The sequence below is a fragment of the Antedon mediterranea genome, chromosome 10 (genome assembly GCF_964355755.1).
Source record: "Antedon mediterranea chromosome 10, ecAntMedi1.1, whole genome shotgun sequence".
NCBI classification, from domain to species: domain Eukaryota; kingdom Metazoa; phylum Echinodermata; class Crinoidea; order Comatulida; family Antedonidae; genus Antedon; species Antedon mediterranea.
Window position 1 is genome coordinate 24,168,774 of NC_092679.1, and position 20,872 is coordinate 24,189,645.

General features: G+C 33.7%; 1 protein-coding gene and 1 non-coding gene across 4 annotated transcripts; both read right to left on the reverse strand.

Moving 5' to 3' along the window:
• Window positions 1-801: 801 nt before the first annotated feature.
• Window positions 802-20,734, reverse strand: LOC140060689 (ciliated left-right organizer metallopeptidase-like). Of its 3 annotated transcripts, none has more exons than XM_072107003.1 (18): window positions 20,671-20,734; window positions 19,575-20,035; window positions 19,252-19,339; window positions 18,887-18,938; window positions 17,720-17,860; window positions 17,083-17,196; window positions 16,697-16,775; window positions 16,072-16,220; window positions 13,143-13,208; window positions 12,361-12,530; window positions 12,020-12,107; window positions 11,283-11,381; window positions 10,877-11,002; window positions 10,632-10,770; window positions 6,000-6,144; window positions 5,751-5,836; window positions 5,363-5,465; window positions 802-1,781 (listed from the first exon to the last, which is right to left on the reverse strand). In XM_072107003.1, exons 2-18 carry the CDS (start codon window positions 19,864-19,866, stop codon window positions 1,538-1,540), a joined length of 2,181 nt encoding a protein of 726 aa, XP_071963104.1. In that variant the 5' UTR covers window positions 19,867-20,035; window positions 20,671-20,734; the 3' UTR covers window positions 802-1,537. The 3 variants fall into 3 exon arrangements, with proteins under 3 accessions (XP_071963104.1, XP_071963103.1, XP_071963105.1); XM_072107002.1 differs by having other exon boundaries at window positions 20,676-20,731; XM_072107004.1 differs by lacking the exon at window positions 802-1,781 and adding an exon at window positions 1,817-2,408 and having other exon boundaries at window positions 20,676-20,731.
• Trnad-auc (transfer RNA aspartic acid (anticodon AUC)) lies at window positions 9,902-9,973 on the reverse strand. Its single transcript has one exon. It is a non-coding gene; the product is annotated as a tRNA-Asp (tRNA).
• Window positions 20,735-20,872: the final 138 nt, after the last annotated feature.

A 20,872-nucleotide genomic window follows, 5' to 3' on the forward strand; every position in this document is an offset into this window, starting at 1 on the left:
CGAAAAAATCCCTGAACTATAGTACAGGGATTTTTTCCAAAATAGCCAATTTTCGACCATTTTATGTTTCAACTTAACTGGTTTCTATGGCACTATAAGATTATGATAACGTAAAAATGATCATATAAAGCAATATTATCGAATAATAATTGAATTTTAAAAACTTGATATTTTGGCCATTTTTCGAAAAAATCCCTGAACTATAGTACAGGGATTTTTTCCAAAATAGCCAATTTTCGACCATTTTATTTTTCACCTTAACTGGTTTCTATGGCACTATAAGATGATGATAATGCAATATATGATCATATAAAGCAATATTATCGAATAATAATTGAATTTTAAAAACTTGATATTTTGGCCTTTTTTCGAAAAAATCCCTGAACTATAGTACAGGGATTTTTTCCAAAATAGCCAATTTTCGACCATTTTATTTTTCAACTTAACTGGTTTCTATGGCACTATAAGATGATGATAACGTAAAAATGATCATATAAAGCAATATTATCGAATAATAATTGAATTTTAAAAACTTGATATTTTGGCCATTTTTCGAAAAAATCCCTGAACTATAGTACAGGGATTTTTTCCAAAATAGCCAATTTTCGACCATTTTATTTTTCAACTTAACTGGTTTCTATGGCACTATAAGATTATGATAACGTAAAAATGATCATATAAAGCAATATTATCGAATAATAATTGAATTTTAAAAACTTGATATTTTGGCCATTTTTCGAAAAAATCCCTGAACTATAGTACAGGGATTTTTTCCAAAATAGCCAATTTTCGACCATTTTATTTTTCGACTTAACTGGTTTCTATGGCACTATAAGATGATGATAATGCAATATATGATCATATAAAGCAATACTATCAAATTTTAAAAACTTGATATTTTGGCCATTTTTTCAATATGTATTGAGGTAACATGCGCAAAACACATCAGTGTAAAATATAGATCTATATTCCATTATGAAAACATAAAATTTTCTTAAAACAAATATAATAAAATTCATGTATTATAAAAAAATATACTTTCATCAAAACATACCTAAACTCAACATACATAATTAGATTATCAACCCAACTCCACTTAAATGTAGTTTAAAACAGTCCCAGTGCAATTCTGGTGCTGCATTTCCTAATCCTTAATCTTTACTGGAGAAATTCAAATATTGTTTTAAAACCTTCCCTGTACAATTGGGGTCATTTTGATACCCCATGTGTATGACGTTTGCTTTTGAAAACAAATTTGTATGGCCCGCCACACGAATATACACACAATATTGTATCACAACACATTTCTATTTGTTTTTAACATTCATAATCTACAGTACAACTGACCGAAAGCATTTTGAATGTTTACCACTTCATTTCTTTTCGTTTTTTTTTTGTATTTAGGAAAATTCATACGATTATACTATATGTTACGATTACATAAAAAAAAAATAAACGCCTCCCAAACAATAAATTCCTCACGACGTGTATTTGAATAAATACGGTATATAAAACTTTCAGCTGCTAACGAGTAAACTTATTTAGATTGTAACTTGATAGACTGTGACCTTTTTCTACGAGTTTTTGTTTTGGCATCTGGTTGAGAATTAGCGTTACTTGTTCCATGGATGTCAAGAGGAGCAACTCTGTGTGAAAAAGCCTTTCTTTTACAAACACATAGAAACACAGCGAGAAGAAGAGCAGCAGCAATTGCTGAGAACACCCATACTACTACAGATGATGACCCTTTAGAATCTGTTGTAATGAAGTCTTCAACTATCCTACAATAACAATATTAATAATATAATACGTCTTTTTAATCAAAACACCAAAGATCTGTATTTGTTTAGAATAATATACAGCCCATGATATTTATAGCTATTTTTAAAACCTAAAAAATATATTTTTTAGCAATATTGTATTTTAATTTATCTTCTTCAATCGCTTATTTTAAGGCTGCTCTGAAAAAACTAACCCTTTTAAACTCTTGTTTTCTCTTAGTTTTCTGCTTTTTATTTTCTTTTTTGTGCACTGAGGCTTTGCATAATGCGCTATACAGTAAAAGCCCCATTTATTATTATTATGGTATTTTATATTTTAAATATTTTAATGTTTTAATATTTTTAAAATATTGAAATGTAATTGTTTTTAAAATGTTATATGAATTTATTTGCCAGTGTTAAAGTGTTACTATCTTGATTAGTAGTCGCTACCCCTACTGACAACACGCCCTGCCAGCGCGTCAGTATATGGCAAAAAACCCACATAACAAATATGGAGAAAGTTTATATAGGAGGCCGTAGAGCCCATGGCCATAACGGGCGCAACATTAGTTGCAATTCGACCAGTAAAAGCATTGAAGGAGCTTCTTCTTCGTATGATGTTTTGCAGTCAAAGCCTTCGGGAAGCTGTAAAATGGATGAATGTAATAAATCTGGTCACAACGGGAAAACTGAAATCAATATATGCACTTATAATGTCAGAACTTTGAGAAACAAGGAAAATATCGAAAGCCTATTAGAGGAACTAGATGGATTCAAATGGGATGTTATTGGGCTAGCAGAAACCAAGATACATGGTGAAGGATTAACTGAACTTGAGGGAGGTGTATGGCTTTACAACAGGGGCAAAACAGAACAGGACAAAAATGCAAAAGGAATTGGATTCCTGATTCATACGAAATTTAAGGACTATGTCAAAGAAGTAAAAAGTGTCTCTAATAGGGTAGCATACATGATGGTACAACTAACAGGAAAAACTGAAATGTGCATCATACAAGTTTATGCTCCCACAAGTGATTATGATGATGCAGTGGTAGAGGAATTGTATGAAGACATCAACAAGATCATGACAGATTTTCCAAGTACATATACAATACTAATGGGGGACTTCAACGCTAAAATTGGACAAAGAGAAGAGGGGGAAGAAAACATAATGGGAACATTTGGATTAGGAGAAAGGAACAAGAGAGGAGTTAGAATGGTAGAATTTGCAATGGAACACAACCTAAATGTGGCAAATACGTATTTCAAAAAACACAAAACTAGGTACTGGACTTGGGAGAGTCCCAACAGAAAACACAAAAACCAGATTGACTACATACTAAGCAACCAGCGGGGAATAATTCAGAATTGTGAAGTAATAACCAGTGTAGATATTGCAAGTGACCATAGAATGGTCAGGGCAACTCTCAAAATCAACAAAAGACTAGCCAGGCTGAAGTTTATCCAAAATAAAAAGAAGAGAAGAATTAACATCATGAAGTTGAAAGAGAATAGAGAGGAATTTCAACTAAAAATAAAAAACCGCTTCGCAGGGTTGGAGTTGGAAGAGTCGGATATTGATGAGCAATGTAATATGGTGACAACCATTATGTTAGAAGAAGCCAGAGCTGTAGCTCCAGCAGAAAAAAAAAAGGTCCAAAGATCGGAGGAGGATAAAGAAATAGAGGAGTTAGATCAAAGAAGGAAAGAACTTAGATTAAAAGAAACAATGTCTGTACATGAAAAGGTGGAATATGCTGAAGTAGTGAAAACAGTGAAGAAGAAGCGCAGACAAAGAAAGAGGCGGAGAACTGCTAAATTCATCTTAGAATCACTGGAAAGAGGAAGGGGGCCAAAGACAATACAAAAAAAGCAATGCAAAAAATCTAGAATGAGTAAACTAAAGAAAAAAGATGGAACTGAAACCTCAAAGAGATCTGAACTGCTAGATATTTGTGCAGATTTCTACCAAGATCTCTACAAATCATCAACCCAACAGTCTGAACATATAAACATTTCATCAAGAAATACAGATATACCACCGATACTGGAAAAAGAAGTGGAGGAAGCATTAAAGAGCATGAAGGATGATAAAGCACCAGGAAAAGATGAACTTACAAGCGACATCATCAAGCAAGGAGGGGAGGAGATAATCCAACAGCTAATAAAACTTTTCAACCAAATCTTAGTGATACAGAAGATACCAAGAGCATGGAAAGAAGCCAAGATCATTCTTTTGTTCAAGAAAGGGGACAAAGCAGATGTTAAAAACTACCGTCCCATTAGCCTCTTGTCTCATCTGTACAAAATCTTCACTAAAATAATCCATAACAGAATAAGAGATGTTTTAGACAACAACCAACCTAGAGAACAAGCAGGTTTCAGAGCAGGGTACTCGACAATAGATCATCTACAAGCAATAAACCAGCTAATTGAAAAGGCAAGTGAATACCAACTCAAACTCTGTCTTGGCTTTGTGGATTACCAAAAGGCATTCGATTCTATTGATCATTTGGATATGTTTGAGGCGCTCCGAAAAATAAATGTTGATGAAGGTTACGTCAGAATCATAGAAGATATCTACACTGATGCAATAGCCAGAATCCATATTGATAATGATATATCAAGAGAGGTTCATATACAGAGGGGGGTACGACAAGGTGATACTCTGTCCCCAAAGATATTCACAGCAACCATCGAAGAAGTATTCAAAAAGGCTCAGCTTAATGGAGGTATAACTATTGATGGAGAAATGCTTACAGACCTTCGTTTTGCGGATGACGTGGCATTGATTTCAACATCAGTTGCAGATATGAAAAACCAACTCTCAAGTCTGAATAAGGAGAGTAAATCAATCGGACTAACTATGCACAAAGACAAAACAAAATACATGACTAACTTTGACACACAGGAAGACATTGAAATAGAGGGCCGGAAACTAGAAAAAGTGGAAGAATATAAATATCTAGGACAAACACTGAAAATGGAAGACACCACGAAGGAAGAAGTTATGTTAAGAACAAAAGCAGGATGGATGAATTTTGGCAGACACAAACACATGTTGACTGACAAGAGTATACCAATGTCACTGAGAAAGAAATTATTTAACCAATGTGTGCTATCAAGTATGACATATGGTTCAGAGACATGGGCAATAACAAAGGAACTTGAACAGAAACTTACAACTACTCAAAGAGCAATGGAAAGGAAGATGATGAACTTATCGCTTCGAGACAGGGTAAATCATACAATCATAAGAAAAAAGACAGGTGTTACAGATATAATGGAGAAAGTAAGACAATCAAAATGGAGATGGGCTGGGCATGTGGCGAGATTTCAAGATAATAGATGGACATACAGATTAACAGAATGGCAACCAAGGGTAGGAAAGAGGAAAAGAGGAAGACAAAAAAGAAGGTGGAGAGATGATCTAACAACATACATTGGAACGGCTGCATGGACTAGGACAGCAAGAATTAGACAGAAATGGAAATGTTATGAGGAGGGCTTCATTCAACAATGGATGAACTAATTGCCTAGATAGATGTTAAAGAATTGAACCACAATCTATTAATATTTTTGAAATAAATAAAAAATACCTTATTGTTATTGCTGTGAGACTTTGATTGTTATGAGAGACTATAAAGTTGCCAGATTCAATAGCAGTTTCTAATGAGTTGTATACATCATATGAAGCTATTCCTGAAAAACAATGTGTGACATAAAAACATGATAACACACTTACTTTCCAAGATAGCCAATAATACTACGAAAAATCATTCACATCATCAAACTTTGTATTTTCCATCTATTTATAATCTGTACATGAAATAGTACTGTAGTGTTTGTTAACTTTTTTTCATTATATTATTAAGAACCGTTTTCATTTACATGGCAACAATTTAAAAAAGAGGTTCCGAAAAATTTGAAAAAGATCACACAGAAGAAGATCTAAATTTCTATTTAGAAAATAAAAATATTACTTACTACATTGAGGAGTGGCATGCTGTATAGTTAATGTTACAAAGATATCATCATTTATGATCTTCATCTCATACACTTCCAATCGATCCCTAACAATAGAAATAGAAGAAAAATATTTAAAAATCTGGTATTTGATAAATATTATAAATTGTAAATACACTTGAACCTTGACATTACATATTGTTTTTCCAGTTATGGTCAATGTAAATATGTAATGTAATATATAAATTTGATCAGTGTTATTGCACTTACTGTGATATATTAGTTAATGTAAGAACCATTTGATTGACAGCATCTAAGAATTCTTCATCTTTTTGTTCATCAAGTGAATTGGATGTGTCATTAAACTCAACCTCAATCACTAGATCGTCATCTTTGGCAAGACTTAAGCCGGTCTCTGTCAAAAATATTTAAAAAAAATAAGCATGGACATCCATAGATAATGTTTACAACATTTTAAGAACATTGACATTCAAGATAAAGGGTTTAATCTATGTTTTAATTGTCAATAACAAATTATCTGACTCAACCTGTAACAGTCTGTAGTGTGCACACAAAACATTGATTTTTTTTTAATTTATGTACGTTGCTCTGCTTTTGTATTGAGCACTGTTTATGCCTTCCATCAAGCCCAACACACAGATTATTATACAAATTATACAAATTAATTAATTAAATTTCAGTATATTACCGGGCGGTTTAGAATTAATGTTCTTTGCCTGATTTGTTTATATATATATATATATAAATCCAAAGGCAAATTACTGAAAAAAATGACAATGCTGTGGGTATCAGTGGCTGGATCTCAATGGAGATACAAAAATAAAAAGCGAAAATCTAAATCAAATCGATAAAGTAAACAGCCAGAAAAGTTGGCAGAGCTTTCGGGCAACACTAGCCCTTCATCAGTGCAATATATATATATATACGTTAAGTCTGGAAAAGCAGTAAAAACTACAGTTTGATCTCTACAGGCTTGTTTCGTGAGTCGTGCAACTCACTCATCAGGAGACTATAATGAGAACAATCAATTACAACGTTGCTTAAGCACATTTACTTGTAGAATTAGCATTTACAGGTGATATGTTTTGGAATGTCAGCTGTTATGTAACAATGCTTTCTTTCTGTGCCGGCAGGCGGACACGAGTTTGTTGCGTTTGTTTAATGTCGATAATTCAGGGTGGCGGATGATAAATAATTTCCCTTTGAGGCAGAGGTTGCATTTTTTGTTTGCGCTACTATATGCTTTAGTAGATGTCAAGATGCGCCATGTGATTGAATAGTCTGTGTTGTTGTCCTTGAGTGTCCAAATATGTTTACTGAGTTCGGTTGAGTTTCTAGAACGTGTATGACGGAATGATGAGGTGTGATTCCTGTATCGCGTTTTAAAATCATTTTCAGTGAGTCCGATATAAGTTTCCGAGGTGGATTTGTCTTTGCGTGTAACTGTGGCTTGGTATATTATAGATGAGTGTAGGCAATTTCCGTTTAGCGGGCATGTGTTTTTCTGTCGGCAGTTGCATGTTTTGATTTCTTGCGTATTTTCCATGGATGTTGTTTCGGGCTGGTTGAGTATTCTCTTGTTGTGACTGTCTATTATCTGTTTCATATTGTTCATACAACTGTAGCTAATCTTGATGGTGTTTCGGTTGAAGATTTTTCTTAGTTTGTTATCTTTTGGAAAATGTTTGTCTACTAGGGATAGGAATTTCTTGCTGAACGGTGGGTTGTACCACAGAATGTCTTTTCGTTGTCTGTTTTTTCGTCTTGTCTGGGTTACCGGCTCGTATTTTAGTGTGTACTGGTATCCACTGTCGTTGAGAGTTTTCTGGTATACAGGGGCGGCTTGGTTGAATGAATTCTTGTCGGATGACAAGGACGAGAGTCGTTTGTTTATTCCGGCGGGTATATTCTTTAGGATGGTCGGTGGGTGGTTACTTTGTTGATGGATATACTGTAACGTGGCGTTTGGTTTGGTGTAGAGCTGGTATGTGTTCCTCGCTAGGTTTAGTGTGACGTCTAAGAAGTTAATGACTTGTTTGTTTGCTTCTATGGTAATGCGTAGGCCGTTATCTTTGAATATTTGGCATATGTCTTTTTTAATGTTTTCTGTGCTTTTAGGTGTGGTGTCTGTGACAGCAAGGCCGTCATCTCTGTAAAGTCCTATGTTGATTCCGAGTTTCTGTTGTAATTGGTGTAACAGGAAGCTTCCAACAAGTTCACACGTTTCTGCGCCATCATAACTACCCATAGTCACATCGAATGCTGTGGGGCCTTTCTTTTGCCATGGTTGCTGTTTGTGTGATAATATTGATGTTTTGGTATGTACGATGATGTCTCTTTCGTCGTTGGTAATATCATCGTATCTATTAGCGAAGTCTAGTGCTTTATTCAGCAGGTCATTGCTGATAGAGGGGTAAAATTCTACGATGTCGAAGCATATAAAGTTGTGTTGTTGTTTCTTGTCGATGCTCTTAAACCATTCGATGACCAATGAGGTATTTTTCCATTGATTGGTGCGTAGTTTTGATGTAATTTTGCTGTTAATACGATCGAGTATAGTTTTGCTTATCTTGCCTATCTCTGATTTGGTCGGGTTTATTAATCGGCAAGTAGGTTTGTTAGTGAAGTTCGGTTTGTGGTCTTTGAGGGTTATGAAAGCATCTTTATTTGCAGTTGTATCCACTCTGTCGGCGATGTTCAATTTTGTTGCAATACTTTTGTTTTTTCTATGAATCGTTTGTACGAGTTCAGATTCTGCTTTCTTGTATGATTTGGTGATGTTTTCTTCTAGGAGGTTGTCATACGTCGGTGGGTCTAGTTTGTAGAAATTTGTGGTTTTAGCTCTACTTTACCGTATTGAGCACTTTTTAGACGGTTACATTGAACCGAACATTTATATATATATATATATATAAATCCAAAGGCAAGTTACTGAAAAAAATGACAATGCTGTGGGTATCAGTGGCTGGATCTCAATGGAGATACAAAAATAAAAAGCGAAAAGCTAAATCAAAACGATAAATTAAACAGCCAGAAAAGTTAGCAGAGCTTTCGGGCAACACTAGCCCTTCATATATATATATATATATATAAATCCAAAGGCAAATTACTGAAAAAAATGACAATGCTGTGGGTATCAGTGGCTGGATCTTAATGGAGATACAAAAATAAAAAGCGAAAAGCTAAATCAAAACGATAAAGTAAACAGACAGAAAAGTTAGCAGAGCTTTCGGGCAACACTAGCCCTTCATCAGTGCAAGTGAAGGAATTTGGACGTCATAGTATAAAGCTGGCGAGTGCTGCCTGGGTGGACAGGAATAAAAGAAATATAACAAAGGGAACCAGGGTGGAGTCTGAATAAGAGCAGAAAACAAAGAAGGTAGCTTGGTAGAGATATAAACAATTTTGGAATGAGACTAAAAATAATAATAATTTTACCGATCTGGGAGTATGTTCCTAATGTTAAGTCCAAAAGGTTTTGTGGTTTTAAGTAGTAATTCCCAGTGGTTTTCTTTGTCTTTGCGAGTTTTGTCGCTCCATTTGACATCGTGGTCTATTGCAATAACTCTGAAATTTGCAATCGAGTGACCAGCTGAATTAAAATGTTCGGCTACAGGTTGATCAAGCTTTAATGTTTTGATAGCTGATCTATGTTGTGTCATTCTCATACGGAGAGTGTTTTTTGTTTCTCCGACGTACTGTTTGCCACAAATATTACAGTATATGAGATAAATGACGTTTTTGGTTAGACAATTAATTGATTGTCTTATCCGAAAAATGCGGCCAGTTTGGTTACTCTCAAATTTTTCAGTAGAATCAACCAATGAACAAGTTTTGTAAGATTTGCCGCAAAGGTGACTGCCCAAATTTTGGCTGTCATGAGAGTTAATTTCACTCTTAAATTTGGATCTGACTAATATATCACGAAGGTTGGGAGGTCTACGAGATTCAATAATGGGTGGTTCCGGAAAAACAGTCCTGAGACGTTCTGTGGACTGTAGAATGGGCATATGTTTCTCAACATATATATATATATATATAAACAAATCAGGCACAGAACATTAATTCTAAACCGCCCGGTAATATACTGAAATTTGATTAATTAATTTGAAACGATAAAGATGAGGAAATCTGTGAGAATGAGAAAAAGTCGCCCCAACCGAGACTCGAACTCGGACCGCCTGCTTGATATGCAGATGTCCTAACCATTAGACCACTGGGGCTTTCATGGTATTGTTCGAACTCGATTGGATAGCGACTCTTTAACATTCTCGGCGTGGTACGGCGGAACAGCACTAGTCCTCAGTTGTACGCACGCGCACCAGAGATCAAATTGATACGCCCTCATCTTACAGTATTTTTATTCACGAGGCGGGATCTCAGAAGAGATACTTTTATATATATAAACAAATCAGGCACAGAACATTAATTCTAAACCGCCCGGTGATATACTGAAATTTAATTAATTAATTTGAAACGATAAAGATGAGGAAATCTGTGAGAATGAGAAAAAGTCGCCCCAACCGAGACTCGAACTCGGACCGCCTGCTTGATATGCAGATGGCCTAACCATTAGACCACTGGGGCTTTCATGGTATTGTTCGAACTCGATTGGATAGCGACTCTTTAACATTCTCGGCGTGGTACGGCGGAACAGCACTAGTCCTCAGTTGTACGCACGCGCACCAGAGATCAAATTGATACGCCCTCATCTTACAGTATTTTTATTCACGAGGCGGGATCTCAGAAGAGATATATATATATATATATACATTAAAACATTAGGCAATGAACATTAATTCGAAACTGAATATATGGCATATATATATATATAATATGGCAAACTTTACTCTATATTATACTATAATCGTGACAGTTTACCTTCATTCCTGGTGGTAGGAGGCAATGTGCTGGGTTCAGCAATGACTGGAAGGGTATTTATAAGAGTAAGTATGGAAGACAAATTGTGACAAATTAACTCAAACGAAGGACAATGAACTTGACCGCTATAACCACTGATCTGAAAATAGAAAAAATTAAAATCAATTGATACTGTGGCCAGTAAGTTGACAGTTTATCAAGAAACGAAATGTATCTGCGTACGGTAGAGTTCAAAGGTGACTTACTGAAAGGACATTGTCAGATTGACAAGTATACCATTGCGATTCATCAACTGAGATCTCATAAGTTCCTTGCTCTATGTTGCATCGGGTTTGGTAACACTGCCCTCTCAGATCATCTTCTGTAGACGTCTATATAGCAACAAATATTTTAATTTAGGGATCATGTCAAAATTATTCTACTGCAGCATACTAAATATATTTGATTGCATAATTTCAGTTTTGTTTATGTAGTGTTTATGAGGCAGTCCCTGCAATAAACAGTATATATGATTACTGAGAACAGATTGTTCTCAAGAGTAATTACCTTTATGTCATTAATATTCAGGTTATTTATATATTCATTATTCTCTATATTCATTAAAACCTGACCACGATACTAAATAAAATATATTTACGAATTCGAACCTACTTGATTTAAGTTGCTGACAAAACACTTGCTACCAATGCCAAACTGCTCTTCACTATGTTCTGAATCTTCAGAAACATATTTTTCCACAAAACAAGATTCCTACAAAGATATGAAATGAATCAAATATGGCCAGCTGTTTGGGAGTTCAACCAGGACTTTTTGATTTGCAAATGCCAACTTAGACAGTGTCGTACGACAAGGCCAGATGAAACAGTATTGATACGTCGGTTCTGTCTTAATTGAACTCCAAAGAGACATGTTGTCTTGTCATAACTTCGGGCGTAGTTTTAGATTATTTAATATTCAAAGCATGTACAAAAAGAAATGTTTATACATCATTTGAATAAAAAAAAAGTTTATAGTTTCAATGTCGGGAGAACATTAAACATGTTTAATTTTCTCCCGACAAGATGACTTGTCGGGCCTGGTGGTACGACGTAGTCTGAGTTGGCCTATTTGAGAATGTGCATCTTGCCATATGCTCTGTGACTAAGATACAAGTAGACGTATGAAGTCATAAAACTGCGTTTACGTTTACTAAAACCATCAATCAAATGATCTCGCGATAATTTTCTGGGAATGTAGTACAAAATCATGGGGTAATCGACCATTTATTTCTGCAGCTCCACTTCTCTTTCTTTCAACGATGTTTTAGTTTAATTCTATTTGACTACAAACTGTGAATTATCAATTTTTTAAAGGTTATTTCAAATATCAATAGGACTATTTTATCTTACCGTGACTTTAAAAAGAAGACAAGAATCTAAGTAAGTGGTAGTGGAGCAGCTTGCTTTGTCATTGTGAAGGTAATGACATCCTGGTAAACTGAAAATAAAACAGAGATTAATTTACTTTCAATCAATAAAAAAAGTAAGTTTCAATGTTATTTTGACAGAGTTCTCTACTTTCTATAAATAATGTCAGTAATCGGGGTAAACAATTTCTGTAGAAAATATAAAAATTGATTAGCTTATGCATAACGCCAAATAGTCATTATGCATAACTGCAGTAGAATATTTTTTACATATTCCTTGTTGAGACTTTTGAATGAAAAACCAAATTATTAAAATGTTTTTACCTTTCATTCGTGCAAAAGAAAAGTGAATCTGTACAGGTGTCAGGTAGTCCAAAGTCACAGCCTGCATTCATGCCCCACAACATGCTCTGAGCATGCTCAAAGTTAGCCTTGTACCAACCTGTATCTTCAAATAATGCTAGAGTGATAGGATCCAGAAATGTTACATGGGCCTAGAATAAAAATTTCAAAAACGCTGATAATTAATTCCTAACATTTATTTCAATATGCAGGCCTCATCTTTTGAAGATGGTATGTGTGATACAAATTGCACTCCTTAATACATTCAGGGATGCTGTAGGTGTGCCGTTTGTATATTGGTGTGTAGAAGTTTACCAAATTTAAGTGTGTTGATTGCACTCCTCAAGGGCAGTTTAGGAGGTTGTTAGGTGTTAATATGACAAAGGCCTTAGTACGACAATGATAACTTTGAAACGGTATGTTCACATTTGAGGGTCAAATTATTTTAAACAGTTTAAATATACTAAAAGAAAAAACTCACTAAAGTAAAACGATTTCAATAAAGTAAAAGTTCTAAATTCCTATAATCTCAAAACTTTTGCTGAAAGTGTATTAAAAGGATACAGTTCTGGAATGGACAAATGCAATGTCCTCTTCTACATCAACCAACATTGTATATGATCCAGAACAGGCTATGACTTTACCCAATTAAAATAGATATATAGTTCCCACTTTTAACATTGCTAGAAATCAAGATTCTTTACTAAAAATGGAAATCTGTTTTCTAACTTCAGTTTGCATTCAGTTCACACTGGCATTCTTACCTCTGTAATAACAGGTGCCATGATAGATCCAGCCATTACTCTCATTTCCCAGTGTGAACGAGATTGCTGTTGACAATAAAGAAAACCGTTTAATAATACAATATCATTGTAAAGATACTGCAAGTATTTTTGTCAATGTAACTTACAGTAATGAACATGATTCAACAAAGTAATAAAATATTATTATATAGTTTAAAACACAAAAATAATGGAAAAATGTTTTAACTTGTGTGCAATATATAGTACATAAAGTACAATAAACCTGCTTTCCATGTAAATGGAGGATTAAAATTGTATTTTATTTTATTTTATTTCATCAAACCCAACAGCAACGAAAGAAACAGAAAAAAGATACAATAAATTATATGAGACAAACTTGAAAATAGATTTGATAGTAACATTCAAAACTAAAGCAAGTACATTTATTTTGCTTCCTTGTTGTGAAATGATAAATTGATAATCTGTATTTTAAAGTACCACACAGCAACTACAAACAAACACTCACTCAGATATTAACTTGGATTTCCACAAACAGATCTATTTAGATGATGATGTAGATGAAAGGTGTCTTTGAAATCTATTAATAGCGTCTTTATAATGGTGATCTACTTGCTGATTTTCAGATATGGAGTTCTAGAAAGTTGTGTCCAGTTTGACAATCATTATTATTATCATTATCAAGATCAATCGGTTAAAATCATAGCATCAAGTGAAATATACCAGGTGATTTTGGTTGGAGAAGGTTAGCCTTCAAAGCGGACATTAAGCACTAATTGGTCGAAAAAGATCATTACAGTTAAATGTTCACTGTTGATATAATTTCATGAACAACAAGTACTATATACACATGTCAAAATGATGATCAATTACAATATGTCATTCATTCATCAGACGTCACATGGAGAAGACAAAGTGACAGTAACACATTTTCTTGTGAATGTTTGAAAGACATCATTGATGGAGAAGAATTCATAGTTCCGTGTAAAATAAGCAGACTGAGAGGCAAATCACAAGTCACAAGTGGATGGATCCAAGGAAATCACAGCATTATACATTCTTTCGAATCAGATACTGGAAGTGATGTCAGTTATAATCAGACATTTAAAAGTTTTATTCTGGAGAAGGATTATTGTTCTACTGTGTTTTAACTTTAGAAAGACATAGTAACTATTATTTATAAAATCTGGTGCCACACACTAACATTGCATGATAAATCCTAAAATAGTTTACCCATCCTATAATTGGTGAGTTTGTGCTCGCAATTGGATGCGTATGAAAAATGAATGAAAAAAAAATCCATTTTGATCAAGTTATCTTGCCTGGTGGCAGTATTGTGTAATACTGTTGTACTATTAAATCAAACGAAACATGCAATGTTTTTTTAGTTAACGTGAGCATTTAAAAAAAATTTTGATATTGATATTAAAAACAAAAACAAAGGAATTTTGTTGTTTCCTTGTTGCAAAATGATAAATCAATACTTTGTACTAAGTACAAACATCACATACAAACACTAACACAGTTATTACTTTGATTCTCCAAAACAGATCAAACTACAGTAGTTTGTAAGATGTCTTTGAAATCTTTTAATAGCGTCTTTGTAATGGTGATCTGCTTGCTGATATTCAGACATGGAGTTGCAGACAAGTTTGTTCAGTTTGATAATTATTATTATTATTATCATTATTCCTATAGCTCTGTTCAATCTGTGAAAATCATACCATCAAGTGAAATTTACCAATTTGTTAAGACAATTACAACTGATTTTACTATTAAAGACAACTCTGAAAAGCACCTCTCACACTATTATTGGACAGAAAAGCCCACTACAGTTAAATGTTCACTGTTGATATCATTTCTTGACCAACAAGGACTATACACATGTCAAGATGATGATCAATTACAATATATCATTCATTCATCAGATGTCGGATGGACAAGACAAAGAAACAGAAAAACATTTTCTTGTGAAGGTTTGAAAGACATCATCGATGGAGAACAGTTTGTAGTTCCATGTAAAATAAGCAGACTGGATGGCGAATCTGAAGTCACAAGTGGATGGATCCAAGGAAATCACAGCATTATACATTCTTTCAAATCAGATACTGGAAGTGATGTCAGGTATAATCAGACATTTAAAGGTTTTTATTCTGGAGAAGGATTATTGTTCTACTGTGTCTTAAGTTTTGCACAATATAATAACTATAATATAAAAACTTGGTGCAACACACTAACATTGAAAGTTCACTCACGATTAATTGTTGAGGTCAAAAGGTTATATAAAATGTCTGACACTTCTCCTGTGCTTAATTGCTTTAAAATTAAATGCTATGCAGAAGGTAGATTTGGTGACAACAAAATTTACCATTGGAGTTTAAATGGAGATAAACTTTCAGAGGATGATGAAAACCAACCAAGTGAAAGGTGCTTCAATAATTTACAAGCTGGTAAATACACTGTCAAGTGTCTGGTGAGTACTGATGTTCAGAATACCTCAGCTGAGATAGAATTCACAACCAAAGATGTTCAGAATGTCTCAGCTGAGACCACAGATAACAATACCAGTACAACAATAATCACAATATTGGCGATTATCGGGAGAATTGGGGTATTAAAATCATAGCTTCAACTGTTCTATTAAATGAATGCAACATGGAAAATAACATAATTTTTAAAGTTTAAATAAATTGCATACAAAACAATGTTTATAGTCGCATTTATTTTTTCATGTAAAGTGAATATGCTCAAATTTACTAGGCACTGGCGTAGTATTTTGCATGTCTAAGCAAGGGGTTTTATATGATTGACTAATTTTGCTTCAGCCATACTGTAAGTGAAATGTTCACTTGCCCTTTACTTTAATCATAGCCATAAACTGGATTATTTCAGAAATTTTAAATAATTATAAATAAAAAGTTACTTGTCTCACCTGATTTTCTAGAGGAACACTGAAGTCTGCCTGAGAACAGTTAAAGTGTTCTTTAGCCTTTTGTTGTACCTTAGGAGTGAGCATGACAGTTTGTCCATTATGGTCTGTTGCCAATGTATTCTCTCGTATAGGGCAATCTAATCCTGTTTCTAAAAATACATCATAGAATCTTATAGGTCAGGGTTCATAGTTCATATTATTTGTCCAAAGGAAATTCATATTTGATGAACTTATGGAAGGTATAAGAGAGACTTCTACAATGATGAAAAAACTCAGTAATTGCTTTTGTTGAGACATTTATGGTCTTACATTTAAAAAAAAAAATAATAATAATTTTCTAAAGATGTTTAAAACTGTGGTCATTTTCAACAACCTTCTTCTTAATTTATTCTTTTGGAAAATAAAATTGCTTTGAATTGAACTATGACATTACTATATAGGAGTTTGTGTATTTTGTAAATATTTAAAAATAAAAACAATATTTTATTCTCTCTCTTCCCTTACTTTTGCATATTGTAAACAAATTCTTTATAAAGTCTTTCGAGAGTGGAGTTGTTTTGTTGCCATAAGAAACAATCCTGATATTTTGTTTAGATAAATGAAAGAATAACAACAACAAACTAACCTGAATCTGAGCAGTCTCTAAACTTATCATACAAATGCTGTGTGAAACCTAGTATATGGAACATCTCATGTACCGTTACCTATAAAACAATAAATATATATAAAATATATAGTATCATTAGGCCAAACTAAACATTCTGAAGTTACATAGTTATGTTTTAATATATTTTTAAATTTTACTGTAATGTTATGAAATGAATGAGCAACACCATGTTTGTGGATGCATTCCTGTTGGAAAATACAAAATTTATTAGTTATCGTATTTCACAACTTGAGAGCAAAATTGAAGATATTTGGCAGTAAGCAAGATTTGTGGACATGTTTAGGAGTGGTGATTCTCCCAGAAATATATGCCCTTTGAATAATAAAACAAAATGTTAAACATACTGTTGTGAGTATATCCAGATCAGAATCTAACTGGTGTGGACACAAGTTTAGCACACCAGCAACTGGCCTTCCATTTTGATCTACTCTGCAATATTTTGCTTCAGCTAGTACTCCCTATAAAAAAACATAAACAACCATCAGAGTTAATTTATAATTTCAGTGTTTGTCTTACAATCAAGCAATAAGTAGAGTTCAGATGCACCTCTACCTACATTGGTAAGCAGTTGTGTTTACTATGGTGTCCAGTGCAATATAGTTTGTTTTAAGTTTCATTCATTTTTTATATGCACTGTATTTTCACCAGAAAATTTGTTGCTGTGACTACAATGTTTCTCAGAGAAAAAATTGCAATACACTTTCCACTACAAAAGTGTGATTTATTAATTTGCATTGCATGACTGCTGAGCTTGTCAATTCATGTAAGTGCTTATGAAAACCCATGTCAACTCATTTCATTTGCTCTGTTGGTTACGATTTTTTTCACTTCACTAAAAGTAGAAACTGTTCAAACTACTAATTTCACTCAAGGAACTAGAATTTGCCGCAGAATGGGATTTGGAAGATGGAAGAATACGAATGCGTATAGCCGACGCTTTCGATTCGCACAAACAGGCTTTAACAAAACAAATTTCCTTACATCTGATGGACAGTCTATAGATGTTACATAGATAACAACATCTGTCTTTTGTAAACCACTGCCCTGTGGTTTAATCTCATGTACTGGGGAGGATTGGGTCGAATCCCACAACCATGCTCCTTCTAGATGATCATCTGGAATCTAATAATAAAAGTAAACACATTTTTTAATTTGAATTCTGGAAAATTAATTAGTTTTTGATTTCATTTTGTTCTTTTCTCTCCTCACTTTAATCTATATTACGGTTTTTTTTTGCATGTGTTTAACCATTTCCAAAAATGATTGCAACTTTATGAACATTTAGCTCTTCTTTTTTTTTGGAGTCAATCATTTAATATAATTTTACATATACTGATTTATGCACAAGCTCAGATTGTGAAGATGAACTTGAGTTAACAATTGGATGCAATTTAAAAAACAGGAATACTTTAAACAGTAAGAATAATTTTTTTAAAGTTTCAGTTTTAAACAAGAATAAATTTGAATTGAAATAAAACGAAAATGAAGCATCAAAGGGTTATTTTCTTTTCAATATTATACAGAATTATTATGTACATTCTACAATCACTTTTTACTTAAATAATTTCATTGTTTAGTAGAAGTTGATAGGACCTTGATGAGTAATTGAATCACTTGAGAAATATGGTAAATTGTTCTTTTGTAAATACAGGATTTGGGTTTTAATGGCTTTTTATAATGACAAAAGGAGGATTTATTCAAACAATGGAACATACAAAATAAATATTATAATTGCAATAATGAATGTTTATGAATTGGATGGCGAGTTGAGTTGAAAGATTTAAGTTAAATATAGCATTCAATCTTTCATCAAATGAATATAAACATTCATTATATGTTTTATAACATACCTACTAATTAACTTTTATTCAATTTATCCATCATAAATCAGGGGTTAGGAAGCTAGGCCATTCAAAAAGGCAGTGCTCCAAATTTGAAGTAGAACAGTTTATAGATGATGCACAATACATATTTTCAATCAACAACCTCGCATGGCAAAATTCTCAAAATGTTTACGGAAAAGTTAAACATGGATTAGAGCCCATTACCGTCATTAGGTAACTAATACCGAACAACATGTGATGCATATTATCCAATCAAATTTCAAGAATACAATAAGGTGTGTTATAATAGAATGTATGAACTTACTTGTACAGAATCACAGACTTCATATGCATATCCATGCTGTGCTAACGAACACCTATAACCCATTCGAAAAATTAAAAAAAGCTTATGAATTTCAGAAACATTTAGACATGTCAGGGAATTTAAAAGTAGTCACATGCCTACTGTAACTGTAGCTGTATTACAGAAATACTGACATTTTAGAATGGGACTGGACCAAGTTTATACATACATTTATGAGACACAGTATAACGGCTATGGAACCAAGGTGGTAGTTGTCCTAGGGGGTAGTTAACCTAGGTTAATTGTTTGGGTGGTAGTTGTCCGGGTGGTAGTTGTCCTGAGGGTAGTTGTCCGTTACAATTATTGTAACATAACATTCAACTTACTTTCCTTGATTAATGCCACTACTGAGTATTCCACTACAGTAATCGTTTAGAGTTCTTTGAAAGATTAGCGTGCCAACCACAGGGATAACTTGAAAATAAAAATGTTTCAAAATACAGTGATAAGTAAATTAAAACTAATCTATAACAACAATTTCACATATCAGGACACTCGGACAGGAGGTGGGGGATAGACTACCTGTACAATAGTTAATTCATATTTTAGGGTGGGGTGCCATTCTCAGATTTCCATCCTCCCTAATTCATCTCCTACAGGCTCAGTAATCCTAAAAACAATTAAAAGGTTTTAAATTTACTGTACATACCTGATAAAACATGCTGAACTAAATTACTAGCCTTTTCCACTGCAATTACCACTTTATCTTGTCTCTCTGAATTTAATTTACTAATATCATAATAGTACGGAGTAATCCGTATGTTTTTGTATACAGCACTTGCATCTCGTTTATTTCGCGTTGGATCAGCATAGTTAAGGGTTGCACTGTGAACGTGAGTAGTTGGCTGTTCATCATGAATGCATTTATGAACAGCCTGTTGGTGGGATTCAACCATTGATAGAATAATCAGAATGTTTGAGAACCATAAAACATAGTTCATGATGAACTATTTGTACAAGCATATCAATTCTATATAGTAACAGAACTAATGCTTAACCATTGATGGAGACTTTGCCCATGTTTATTTTTGTTTGCAATGATTTGTACATAGTGACATGAACTAGAGCATGGCGACTGTAAATTAACTGGAAAATTACTTTCTTTCTTTCCTGTAAAAACAAAAACAATATGGTTTGTGGAGTATGAAGCAGGAATTATACATTTTTATCAATTATAAATAGGGTTATCAAAATAAATGAATGACTGGCATTACACGGAGAAAGCTTTTAACTAAGTACATTTGAATCGCCCGTTTGTTATGGGATTGGGGTAATTGGGTAACAAAATGACCAGACTGAGAATTTTACTGGGGAACTTTTTATAGTTCGAAAGTTCCCAGAGTTTGTAGACTTTTCCTGAGTTTTCATTATATTTCTCCCCTGAAAAAATTATTTGTTTACATTATTTGTTGATGAATATGCCATTTTAATGGAGCTATGCTAGGCCTGTGCTCTATGCCTTATTCTAGGCAATGCCTACTAAAGTAGTTGACTGAAGGAGAAGAAGTATAGGCCTAGCTAGCCTCCTACTACTAGCCTGACTGTGAGCTATAAGTAATCTAGCTATGGATGCACTGCTGGTCACTGCTTATCTAAATAAAGGCCTAGCTAGTACACTAGCCTACTAGGTAGGCCTAGTCTAGCCTGGCCGGCGCTGACTGAGATAATATAGAATGCCTGAATGCATAGATTAGCAACGCATTACTGTAGTTCAAATAGTATTAAAATGATTCATATTAACATACTTTACCCTCTCTTTTATTATTCTTTGGACGACACAAAAAGTTAACCCAACTCAACTTCACTTCTTCTTTGTTTACATTTCCTTCCTTGAATTTGTGAAAGCGCCATCAACGTTTTGATAGTGAAAACTTTTGTGAAGAAAAGAAAATTATTCGAATGTTCTTCATAATAAGAGTTTTGCTCTTCAAAGTACGCTACTATCAA

Excerpts from the sequence above, each read along its gene's own strand:
- LOC140060689 (XM_072107003.1), bottom strand. The coding sequence starts at position 19,866 with ATGAACTATGTTTTATGGTTCTCAAACATTCTGATTATTCTATCAATG. Across the intron at positions 18,939-19,251 it reads AGTGGCATTAATCAAGGAAA|GTGTTCGTTAGCACAGCATG; the intron begins GTAAGTTGAATG and ends AATGGGTTATAG. Across the intron at positions 12,108-12,360 it reads TTCTTTTGCACGAATGAAAG|TTTACCAGGATGTCATTACC; the intron begins GTAAAAACATTT and ends TTTTATTTTCAG.